General features: G+C 32.0%; 1 protein-coding gene across 1 annotated transcript; it reads right to left on the bottom strand.

Annotated features, from left to right (window-relative positions):
- Positions 1-9617: 9617 nt before the first annotated feature.
- On the bottom strand, positions 9618-12179 carry LOC18049349 (nascent polypeptide-associated complex subunit alpha-like protein 2). The gene is made up of 4 exons (XM_006441203.2): positions 11930-12179; positions 11735-11849; positions 10270-10382; positions 9618-10158 (listed from the first exon to the last, which is right to left on the bottom strand). The coding sequence occupies exons 1-4, from the start codon at positions 11990-11992 to the stop codon at positions 9808-9810; spliced, it is 642 nt and encodes a 213-aa protein (XP_006441266.1). The 5' UTR covers positions 11993-12179; the 3' UTR covers positions 9618-9807.
- Between the last annotated feature and the right edge of the window lie 973 nt (positions 12180-13152).

Below are 13152 nucleotides of genomic sequence, written 5' to 3'. Positions count from 1 at the left end.
CGGACGAAGCCCAAGTCACAAACTCAGCCTGTTAGGCGTATCCCTAGAACATTCAGGAATGTAACACAGTGGCAGCTCCGCAGCAGCTCAACAGATTGTAGCTGAAGCTCGGCAAGCACAAATAGTTAGTTATCATTAACGTCTTTGAGTGTAAGGCAGCATGGCGTTTGTTTTAAATTGCACAGTTGTCACTCTATTATTGGTTAGATGTTAGATTTGTATTAGCTGAGTTAATTTTATCAGTGTAATATAAATACCATACATTATAATCATTTTCAGCACGTTACAAAATACAAAATTTTCCTTCTTGCGTTCAATGTTTTCTTTGTTTTTTTCTATTTGAAGACACATCATTACAAGCTTTAACATGGTATCAGAGCCATACAACATGGTAAGTTCAATATTACAACTTCATCCTGTTTATCCTTTAGCTTTATGCAACCTATCAAGCTGGATCGAATGAACTATCTTGTGTTCAAGACACAAGTTCTTGCATCAATCATCAGGAATGATCTTGAAGGTTTCATTAATGATGATAAGCCTTGTCCTACTCAATTTCTATCAGAATTGATTGGAGAATCAAGCAAATCTGAGGTCATAACTAGAAGGCCAACTGAAAATCCAGAGTATATTGTGTGGAAGAAGACTGATAAGTTGCTTCAGATCTGAATGTTTTCATCAATGGTGGACAATGTGCTGATGATGGTGATAAGCTATTAGACTTCACAGGATCTTTGGAAAAGACTTGCAGAAATCTTCATGTCTCAATTCAAAGCTCATTACATGCCTCTGATGTTGCAGATTCAAACTATAAAAAAAGGATCACTCTGGATTGTGGTTACGTCAATAAGATGAAGAAGATTTTAGATAGCTTAGACATTAGAGGTAATGAATTTTCATCAAATAAATTTATTATGCACATTCTTGCTAAATTGGATGATTCCTATATGTCATTTGTTACAAATTATTAACTAGGCTTGGGAAGGAAAAAAAAAATTACTATTGAGGAATTGTTTTCTATGCTGCCAAGTCATGAAATTAGACTTGAAATGAGCAAAGAAAAAATTTGATAATGCATGACATTAGTGCAAATTATGCACAGAAAGCACAGAACTACAATAAGCATTAGTAGAAAAATGGCCTTTGCTGAAACTATTTTGGTGTCGGGAACATGTTTTATTGACATTAAATTTTAGTGTTAGGATACCTAAGCCAATGTCATACCGACACTAGAAAAAATCTGAGCTTCTACGTTACTATGGTATCAAAAAAATTTTGATTCTTGAACATCACACACATAATGATTATAAGAAATTGAATGAATTTTGGCTCTACGGCGTCAACCAAGTACTGATGCTATAGTATTACACTAATAACAATACTATGGTGTCAATGTTTATTGGAGATATATATATAATAAAATGAAAATTACAAAATTTGCAATTGGCATTTGATTTGAAATATTTATTGAATAATATAAAAGCTTGTTACGTTGTTTAGAACTACACCATTGAAACATAAAGCCAAATAATTATTTTAGACTTATAAGAAGCTTATAATTTACAGCAGAAGCTAAAAGCATCAATCGTCAGCATTACAAGTCTTTGAAGTTTGCAACTAACTGTCTAACTTTGACTGCACAACCTTTGCAAGCATTCCGTGACCAACAAATTCCATGAGGTACAAATAAGTATAAGCTTACGAGGCTGCATTAAGAAGAATTAAGTGAGCATCTTGTGTTTTGAAAAGTAAACTAAAAATGAAGAAAATTAAATACCTAAAGTCAATCTTGGGGCAATGTCTAAAACAATTTAAATTTGGCATTAAGAAAATAATAGAAAATTTAAAGTACCTTTAGTCAAAAGACTCAAGAATTTACAGAGTGATTTGAGTTCTGAGAATGGCCAATATCACCTACATAAATAATAAATTTTTAGCCGAAGAGTAATCATGCATTTGCACAAGTGTTTTCAAACAAACTTAAAATGTATCCAACAGCCGATCATCGTATGCACTATATCGTGCACTTCTTTGTAACTTCACCATCTGGAACAATGGAAAGAGCTGATTAAGTGTTCATGGATTGATTAAAGCAACGTGAATGGCATGATGATTAAATAATTAATTATGTAAGCCTCATCAGCAAGACAGACAGCTAAGTTCGCTTGAGCATCAGCTTAGAGTTCAGGTTCTTCCAAATGTGCGAAGAAAATGTTAGAAACTTGTGCAGAAAAAGGAAAAAGCAGCAGCAAGAACCTTTATAACTAATACATGTGAATCTATCAGAGGAATAAAGACATTATCTTGTACTAATCGATAAGAACCATTAGGCACAAAAACTATAGTCATCCTTAGAACATGAGCCATCTGGATGGAAAGAAATTTATTAGCATCTTAGTCTTGGCCTCTCCACATAGTTCAGCCATGCCGTGGTGTTTGGTCTTCCATAAACCAACAACTTGCATCAAGAAGCAACCTGTTTAAGAAAGGCTAGGAAAAAAAGAAAAGAACAACGAGATAACAGTCAGGATATGATGAAATGTTGCCATCAATGATCCAATCATAAAGTCCAATTTTTTTAAAAACTTTTTATGAAGGAAAAAAAACTGCATACAGACAAGTTTGGAGTCTCCTCGGACATGGATATTGAAAAATCCTTTTTCAAGAGCATATTTTAATCCCAAAATCAAGCCTCGATATTCAGCAACATTATGTGTTACTTTGCCCACACCCTCTCGCAATTTACAAATCTGTTCAAAAAAGCAAGTTAAATAAATAAATATGTTAAAGAAATGAACTGGTTCACAATAATAACCTGACTGCATACCAAACTTCCATCATCAGCACGCAGTACAGCAGCTACACCAACCGGTCCAGGATTTCCATTTGATGTTCATCAAATTCAATAACACAGGAACACTGCAAATAAATAACCAATGTAACTAGATACTGTATTGGACAGCCCTCCATCAAAGGAATCGTCATAACGCAAGCATCAACTTGGCACAAAAAATAAAAGACATTTTCAAAAATACTCCACATTTTAGCTAAATTTACTCTAGCAACTGTAGGATGGTAACACCCAGTTGAGTACAAAGAATGGGCCAGCAGCTAGAAAAGGACTTGCAATAAAGTCACTCTAGCAAATGTAATATATTTAACTTTATGTAAAAATGAAATAATACTTACACGACAAGATGTCAAGATGTTGCTTGGGCCTCAGCATCATGATCCAACCTAACATGCTTTCTCAAAGAATCAGCTAAAACGGACATTGAATCAAATTCATGTTGCATCATATTTAGAATAATATGAAAGAAAAATAAATAAATATGTCTAAGAAAAAGCTCACCAATATGTTCTCCAAAGCATGAAAAGGTTATTCACCAGTATTGGGTAAATGCAGGATGAAGGTGTGTTTTAGGATATAGTCTTACACTTTAGCATTTAACATAAAGTGGCTACTTTTGCAAGTAGAGAAAGATGGCCAAGCAATTACACTCATCTATCCAATAGTCTTTTCATAAGACTAGCCAATGGTATCTATATTTTATTCTGAGGCATAAGATGTAACTACAGATTGCAGGCATAAGAAAAACAGCAAACAGAGCAAGGATATTACTGTATGTTTTGCATTATAAACCATGAGCAATTCACGACAACATTTAGATAAAACTCAATCATTCAAAGAAAAAAAGGAGATACAGCTGAAATATTTACCAAGCCTCTACCTACATAAGCAATTGATTGTGCTATTCTTCAACAAGGATGTACTAGTTCAGAAAATACTAGTGTCTCCCAGCTTACCCCAATCTCTGGTCCGATCGTATCCTGTGGTCTCTTTTTAGTTATTGGGTCCTAAAACAAAAAAGTTTCAGTCACCAATCTCAATATTCTTTGATGCTACAAGATTGACAGGAAGTTCTTAACTGAGAAAATGAAGTTGTTAGATGCAGAAACAAAGGGAATATTAGCCTAGTAACAAAAAATAAGAGATAACATGTTTATGACAGAAAACCAAAATAATGTTCATGAGAGGAGAAGATAAAATATCTAAAGTTTAAAAATATTTATTAGCAAATCAAAGAAAATACAGTAAAATCATGTGTTACCTCTTTAAAAAGTTCAAGTTACAATACAATAATGAGATAGAAATAAAATAAATTCAAGAAACCCCGTAAAGACAACAAATTTCCAATAATCATTCAATCTTAAAAGATATTCAAATATTACAAAAAGCTAAGTAGAGAGTTACTATTATGGAAAAGATGGATCATTCGGACAAATAATGTCTAACTACAGCAGTCACACAAAGAAATTAAGGTCTCTTTTTTAATAAAGTGGTAATTCTCAGAAGCCTCTCTTTAACAATCAAATTTTCAGAAGAAAAAAGGGGAAAAAACTTACAAGAAATGAAATCTAGTTGGAAAACACAAAAACTCTATTATTATAGGCACCATTTTACACACACTAACTACATCCCATATCCCATTTGCAGAAACGGAAAATATAAAATGAAAAGTGCAATCTGGGTTTAAGTACCAAAGCGTTAAAGGCTTCCACATGATTCACACTGATACAACTTTGCATGTGCCACGTCGTTCGCAACGTGCTGTCAAGAGGAACTCAAAATATCATGCATGAGGTCACGTTTGCATGCATGCATGGAGTCACGTTCGCATGCAAGCATGCAATGCCCACGTAGCTAAGTTCTTGTTCCATTATGGCCAAGCAATCGGGAGTGATAATAACCACGTGCAGGAACGTGTCACGGTTTATGTTGTTTTTTCTTTCCTTTATGGTAGTATATAGACCATTAATTTCGGTTATAGTTGCTGAAGTTGGGTAGTGGAATGATTTGTATTTATGCTCTTTGAAATCAATTAAAGAAATATGTTGAATATTTCCAATTGAATTTTCAGTGTGGTTTGTTCTCACCCTAAGAGAATATTTTTGCTATCCTTTGCTATCGTTAACGAACCTTTGACTGGGACCTATCACACGCTCATTTGCTTCAACCACCCAAACTAAACAAGTAAAAGAACATTGGACAAGTAACCAAATGTTTGAAAGAAAGACAAGATGAAGAGGGAAGAATTGTTTTGCCAAAACATTTCAAGAACTGTTTAATTTAACTACCCTAACTTAGAGTAAGAAAAATTAAAAATATATATTTGAGTATCAGTCAAGATTTATGACACTATAATATCAATAAGCTCTGACACTAGTTTGTTAAAAGCGCTTAAAACAGTTTAGGTAAATATCGTTACTTTTTAAATGGTACAACGGTTTAGCATAAGTGAAACTCTTTTTTTATTAACAAAGCCTAATATTGGTAATAATATGCCTAATAATGAGGATCTGGTAGCTTTTTGTGGAGATAAGAATGATGTTTCTCATATTTGTTTCAAACTTGGTCATAGAGTCTTATCACTCTAGAAACAAATTTAATTATGAATTTAGTCCTAGACAAGAAAGGGGTAAACCGAGTGATTTCATATCTAGAGGTGGTTAATTCTTTGGTGGAAATTATGGAAGAGGTTCTAAGAGAGGATACATTGGTTTTCTTAGGACTGGAGTTTTTCCATTCAACTTGGTGGTATAGTAGTTGCAAATACACTCACCACTAAACATACACCATTAAACATATCTACCTTATAAATATCTTACATGTACCTAATATCACTAAGAATTTACCTAGTGCTTCCAAATTATTGGTTGATAATAATGCAATTATTAAATTGCAATCATTTGTTTGTTTTGTTAAGGACAAGAGTATACAGATCATATTGCTCAAAGGGATTGCTAGAGATAGACAACTATTCTCACCTTAAAACATACTTTGAGTTGTAATTTCACAAGAAATCCAACTATTTAGAATATTTGGTTGTTCTTGTTATCTTAACCTAAGGCCATATAATCATCATAAGCTTGATTATAGAAATACTAGGTGTATATTTTTGGGGCATAGTTCATTACACAAAGGATATCAGTGTTTATACTCCTATGGGATGATCTATATTAGTAACAATGTCATCTTTGATGAATCTTCTTCTCCTTATCAGTCTGAAGTTGACTTCTCTTTAGTGTCAAACACTTGTCATTAGTCTTCGTCTAGTCCAACTTCAATTCCAATTCTTCATTTCATCAGACTATAGTACAATTTGATCTTTCTTTCTCTCAATCTCCACAAACTGCAGATATGATCCACTGATAATTTTGCTGATATGTTCACTAAAGATTTGCATACATCAGTATTTGAGAAATTAGCCCACAATATTGGGATGCATTGTCTCAATAAATTATCGAATTGATACATGAGGAGCACCTCATTAGGGGGAGCATATTTTTAAAGAGAAGAACTTTTGCAGCTATATAAAACAAATGTGCATTGTACTCTTTTACTTCGATAAGATTTTATTCCATCAAGTTTCACTGGTAAGGTTTTAACGAGACAGTATTGAAGCACGTCTAGCTCCACTTCTTAACATGAGAATTGTATGTAACTAATGTTGTGAATTTAAGGGGGAGTGTCATAAACTATGGCGATTTCACTACTTTTCTAAAGTCCCATATCAAATTCTTGTTAGGTTAGTGGCTTACAGTCTTAAGTATATAGATATTAAAATCTAACATATGAAATCCCACTTAACCCATTAACTAGGGGTGTTCGCGGATTGAATTTTTCAGATTGGATAGCAATCCATATCCGATCCACAATTTTACGGATTATAAATTTTTAATCCAATTCAATCCACGGATGGGTGAAATTTAATTAAAATCCAATCCATACATTTGCAGATCGGATGCGGATTTGACCTAATTCATATCCAATCCACCATTTTACGGATTAGTTTTCAGATTAAAAATTTTTAATCATGTCCTATCAATGAACTAACTAAATAAAAGAATTAATATATAAATAATTTTACTACTGATCAAATTCAAAATTAAATAATATTTAAATAAATTAATTGTTGAAATAAAACTAGAAAATACATTCAAAGTTTCAAAATATAAGATAATAAAAAAGAAAAAAAATCTCATTTGTTTAGATCAGTACATGAAAATTAACGGTTTAGGAAGCTATATTTTTTTATTTAATTATTTTTATTTTATATTATTATCGGATAAGATATAATATGGTGTTAATGTAATTATATTTTAACTTATTTATTTATTAGTAAGTATAATGTCATATTTACAAGTTTAATTTTTTTATTAAACAAATATTTTTTTTTACAGATTTGTGGATTTTTACAAATTTACAGAAGTAAATTTATATCCAATCCATTGACTATGGATTTTCAAAATTTCAATCCAATCCACCAATCAAAGGATCAGATTTTTACGGATCGAATTTCTACGGATCAAATGAATTGAGCGGATTGGATTAAATTCTGGACACCCCTACCAGTAACTACTATATGTGTGTCTGTATGTGTGTATGGGTTCCTCTTGCAATAAGGTATCAATTAACAAAAACTTAACAATAATAAACTATTAATAACAATGTATTTGAAATACTTTATTTTTAATTTAAAATTTTTTTCTTTATCTATTTTATTTACAACATAGTTTATCACAATATAAGCATGATTTACCTACAAAAACTTATAAATAGAGGCCATTACTCTTTATTACATAACAACTTTCACACCATTACAAAAACCTTAAGAGATTTCTTGTATTTACCTTCAAACAACAACCATTCACACACAAGTAGCTCTAAGTAGGCTCTATTATCACCCTACTATAATCACAACATCTTTTTTATTAATTATTATAAGAAAATTGACAATAGATGACCGAAAAAGACAATCATAAAGGGGGATAGATGAAAGAAAATATATCTGTTAATATTGTTATATATGCGCCTGTTACTCAATTATGACAAATCCCTCAAGAAGTTATGATATTACAAGTCACAAGTCTGTCACACCACAATTTAGTAAAAAATTCACTTTTTATTGAATTTTCAAAATATTTTTTGATTTTTTGTGGGAAAATTGTATTATTTCAATTAATATTATTGGTATTTTGAATTCTAGTATTGTTATTATTATTTTTCAAATTCTGTAACATTGTTTTAAAAAATAAAATCTGTACAACTTAGATAATAATAATTAAAAATCCAATAAATATTTTGTGCTCAAACTACAATATCTATTTAATCATACAAACTACAACATCAACTATTCAAATATTCAAACCGCAGCCACAACTCCAACCACGAGCAACTTTTTCCTCCAATTCTTCATTATTTTCTTTGAAATTAGCCTCCTCTAAGTAATTCAATTCCTTCACTTCATCAACCTCATCCATTTGTTTCAAATTTTCCGTTACTACAGCAAAGTAACATATTCAAAATATTATTAATTAATTATCCCAAAATTATTAAATGTATAGGGGGCTATAAACCTAGGCAGGTTTGCAACCTAGTCAAGTTCGCATAAATTGCATAACATTTGTAGAAAAGGGTTTGGGCATTCCAATTAATAATAAATTCAATCATAAAATTCCATATCATAATCTCTTGGAACCAACTCCAACCCACATGGGTAAAATTTACAAACAAATTCAAGTTTTGAAAATAATCTACTGCCAAAAAAATCGAAAAAACAGTACCTTACCTTATGGCAAGGGCCACGTAGTATTAAAATCTTTCTCAAATGATGAAACTCATTTTTTAGGGACTAACCAAATCTTCCGCCAAGAAAAGTTCGTAGCCACTACAATTTGAGGATAGATCTTTATTCAAACTTCTGCTTTTGCTTTTTTGTATTTATTTAAGCTAACTCGTGTAGTCTAGAAGAAAGATAAGAGTGAAGAGGGTCTATAGTTGGGAAGCAAAGGGAAACGAAAATAAAAATGCAAAAGTTAAAACTTTAAATTAAAAAAATAAGAATTAATCTAAATAGCATCATTGTTGGAATCCTCACGATTTGACTTAGGGTAAATGTCTGCTCTCTCTTCTTATTGTTGTTGTTGTTATCATCATCATCATTATTATTATTATTGTTGTTATTGTTGTTTTAATAATTATTATTATTTTCATTATTATTGTTATAATTGTTAATAATAATATTTTTTTAATAATAATAATCTCAATTATTATAATAAATAATAATAAAAGTGACAACAATTAACTAAAGGTGTTTTAGTAACTTAAAATCATCCATTTTAATTCCTAGACAATAAAAACACATTCGAAATATAGTTAATTTTAATTTCAATTTCTACAACTCAACTAAACAACTTATTTTCATTTTAATTCTCAACTAAACAATTTATTTTCATTTTAATTCCACCCTATTTTGATTTTGTCCACCCCAATTATCAATTGATAAACACACCACATAAATCCAAATTGTTAAATTGTTTAAACTGTAACTTTCTCCTTGCACGACATGAGCCTTTCACCACGAGTCTGAGTAATAATGAGTTTGCATACAGTCTGAGATTTTTAGTCACTATCCTAACCTTTCAAATAAATAATTAAATAAATTTGTACTGCATTTGACATTCGACTAATATGATGTTTCTCATCAGAATTGACTAAAGGTGACCACAAAAAAGAAAAAAAATGAAAAAAAAATGTCTGCACCAAGATAATATGGATGGAAAGATCAACTACTAACCATTAAAACAACTAGCGAGGAGGATTCTCATCCCCACTGCAAAAGAAATTGTATCTGCAACAGAAATTGCATTAAGTGCACAAAAATAGAGTAGTAATTCAGTCATCTCACCGACTACAATAACTAAATTCATCGACAGAAAAATACTGCATGGAAGCAAATCTACTCAAGTAGTAAGCTCCATGATAGCACTAACAATGTCTCCATTATGTGTCTTCAGAGCTTTGACAGCCTTGCTTCTTGAGACACCGGCCTGTGTCATGACCAAATCAATGTCCCGAGGCTCAACTCCCGTCTCATCAACTTCCTCCTCTTCCTCATCTTGTTGTGCACCAGCAGCAGCAGAAGAGGCATCTGGTTTCGCCATCACCGATCCCATGTCAGGCATCCTGAACTGCTGGGCAGCCTGTGTCTGCAGCTGGGAGCTCAAATCCTCTATTTTGGCTTCCCCAAATATGACGTACGTTTCAGAATTTGGGCTCTTGAAAACATCAGGCTTTGAGATGAAAAATAGTATCTGCAAACTCAGAAAAAAGAGAGAAAAAAAGGAAAAAAGAAAAAATTGATAACCATCCATCAACTAAGCAAAATAACTTCTTAACAAATATAATAACATAAAAAGCCTTACATTTTTGGTTCTCTTGATGGTTACCCTGCTAACTCCTGTTACAGGTTTCATGCCCAACTTCAGCATTGCCTTGCGGCTCTTTTTCTCACTTCTGCTCTGCTTTGAACTCCCTCCTGCAACTCAGTAACCAATCAAGACTACTTAAATCACTGTAGAAACTACATCCATTGCATTTCAACCTTCAAACAAAAATGACAACATAATTCCATATAAATGGCAATAGCTAAACCCGACACTTAAAGACATCGAACCCACATATTATGTAGATTAAAAGCAGTCAAATACCTATACAAGTTGCAATAGCTAATAATAAGATTGTAGAAAAATAAAGTACTATATAATATGGTTAAGCAATGCACATCCAGGAAACAACGGGAAAAATCAGCGTACAACATGATTGAAAAAACTTGGAATTGTGAAAAGGGTAAAAGCATGGTGAGTCATAATGAAATACACTACATTAAAAAGGAAAAGACCTCTATCCAAAGCCTTTTGGGTCGCACAGTCATGCAGAAGGCCTTGGAATCATCTAGAGTCTAGAAAATGTGCCCTTTGATTTATCCAATCAGCAATTTTAATTGATGGAAATTGTATGTTGCTTGCCAGGGAACCAACAAACAAAAGTAACATCAAAACATCCAGCTAGTTTTCTACTAAATTGGGGAACAAAAAAGTACCAAGTTACCTACATCAAGGTAATTTAATGAGCAAAAACAAGTTTTCAATTCAGTATTCAGAATTCACAAGAAGGGTTCATGCCATCATTAAAAATAAGAAAAAGAAGGTTTAACATGGAATAACTCTTTACCCCAGCTGCCAATCCCTAACTCTATTAAAAATGTTAATTGTAATCCCACACCAACCCTACCTCAACATATTCATAAACACCATTCATGTCAGTGGCTAAAACCATAAAAGAACTTTCTAATTCTTCAAATTCTCTTTCAATAACCAAGTTATTGTCCACAACAAACAAATTCCAATGCAGGTAAAGTTTGCAAAGGAGACGGAAAAAGGAACAGGACCAATTCATTGAATATCTTTCTTTTTTACTTCCAACCAAAAGCAAACGAATTTAGATTTGTTAATGTATTCAATGGTCTCCATTGGATAAAAATTTTAGTTCCTGAGACACTGAGTAACAATATAAATGCTTATTATTGATCCTATTGGTTTAATGTAAAATCAAGCAATGAGAAACGCCCTGCAATTCAGTAAGCAACCCAAACTATATCGGTTTACACATAATAACACAACCTAATTTCCAAAATCATCCTCTAAGACCAAAATCGAACTCTTCCAAACGAATAACATATAGTATAACAGAAGATGAAATTCATTCAGAAAAAGAAATGCAATAAAACCAAGTAAAGCAAATATAAGCTCTCACAGGAGTGCAAAAACATTCAAAATAAAAATAGGAAACCCAGAATATAAAAAAATAAAATAAAATAGAACAAACAACCTTGAGCTCCATCGTCTTTGTTGTCATCGTCGTCCTCGTCATCATCGTCATTGTCGTGGTCATCATCTTCTTCCTCATCGTCCTTAACATCTTCAACTACAGGCTCATCCTCATCCTGCAACATTTAAACATTTAGATTTAAAGAAATATAAACAAGCTAAAAACCCAAAAAAGGAAAAAAGAAAAAAGGAAGACCTGAGGCTTAATTTTTTCAGGTTCCTCGACTGGTGTCTCAACGATGGGAGCTGGTGGCGACATTTTGATAAAATTGATAAGCTTTCTCTAGTTTAGCCTCGATAGATAGGGATAACTTTGTTCTGTTAGGTTTGGTTGCCGCTGCTTCTTTATTTGCTTGCCATTTTTAGATTTGGACGAGAGGTTTCTGCGTTGGATTATCAAGACTAAAGAGGGGTTCCCACGTTATGGGCCACCTCCAAGCTCATTTTGGTAAGCCCACTTCTATCTTCTTTCTTTAATGTTACATATTTATTTTGTATATAGAGTCATAGTCATTGTTCACGTTCCAGACAATTAAATTAAAATTATTCCAAACCAAACTAAAGATAAAAAATAATACGTTATGATGTGTGTTTTTCTTTTCTATATTTTTCGGATGTCTACAATCCTAGACTTTATTAAAGTTTGAAAAATTATTAAATCATAAGACTTAATAACTTTTCTACACTTTAATAAATTTAAAACCATGGATTGGAATGTGAATACATATACACACATTATGATATATCTATATATATATAGAGAGAGAAAAAGAAATGTTCCAGTCAGGATTTTTAAAGTGCAAAAAACCTTTAAAACCGCATGGTTTTAAAACAATAAGCTTTTAAAGCCGTGTAGTTTTAAAGTTTTCCCTAACTTTCCCGCACTTTAAAATCCCTGACCAGAAAACTATTATATATATATATATAGCACTGATTCAATCTAAAATAATGAATTTTTTAAAGTCCGTGAAAACTAATAAGCCATATCATTTAATAGTTTTTTCAAACTTAATAAAGTTTAAAATCCTAAACCAGTCAGGACTATACATACATATAGGGGACAAATTTAGAGAAATACTTATAAAATTAATGAATTACAAAGATAAGTTTTCACAAAATGTTTTTGAAAGGACTTTGACGATAAATTCACCCTCTAATGGTCCATTTCACAAATCCTTTTAAAATCAAAAGATAAAATGGTCACTAGATTTTGAAACCGAATCCATGCATTTGCTGGTTTTCAGTTTCACTTACACAAAACAGACTGAAGATGTCAAGATTTTCACTTACATTGATGATTGAACACAATGATGATGGAGCTACAAACACGTTGACTGGAAAGATCGTAAACACTAATAGCACACAATAACTCAACCATTTCTACTTCAAAAGGCTTACAGTTACTGCTACCTACCACAA

The sequence above is a fragment of the Citrus clementina genome, unplaced genomic scaffold (assembly GCF_000493195.1).
Source record: "Citrus clementina cultivar Clemenules unplaced genomic scaffold, Citrus_clementina_v1.0 scaffold_3, whole genome shotgun sequence".
Classification (NCBI taxonomy): Eukaryota; Viridiplantae; Streptophyta; class Magnoliopsida; order Sapindales; family Rutaceae; genus Citrus; species Citrus x clementina.
The sequence above is the reverse complement of the archived record's forward strand: the minus strand, read 5'-3'. Positions and strand labels throughout refer to the sequence as shown.

What these genes read in the sequence shown, in the direction of transcription:
- LOC18049349 (XM_006441203.2), bottom strand. Translation starts at nt 11,992, where the DNA reads ATGTCGCCACCAGCTCCCATCGTTGAGACACCAGTCGAGGAACCTGAA. An exon ending in CAAAGACGATGGAGCTCAAG is followed by an intron (nt 10,383 to 11,734) that starts GTTGTTTGTTCT and finishes ACTGAGTTGCAG; the next exon opens with GAGGGAGTTCAAAGCAGAGC. An exon ending in CCATCAAGAGAACCAAAAAT is followed by an intron (nt 10,159 to 10,269) that starts GTAAGGCTTTTT and finishes CTGAGTTTGCAG; the next exon opens with ATACTATTTTTCATCTCAAA.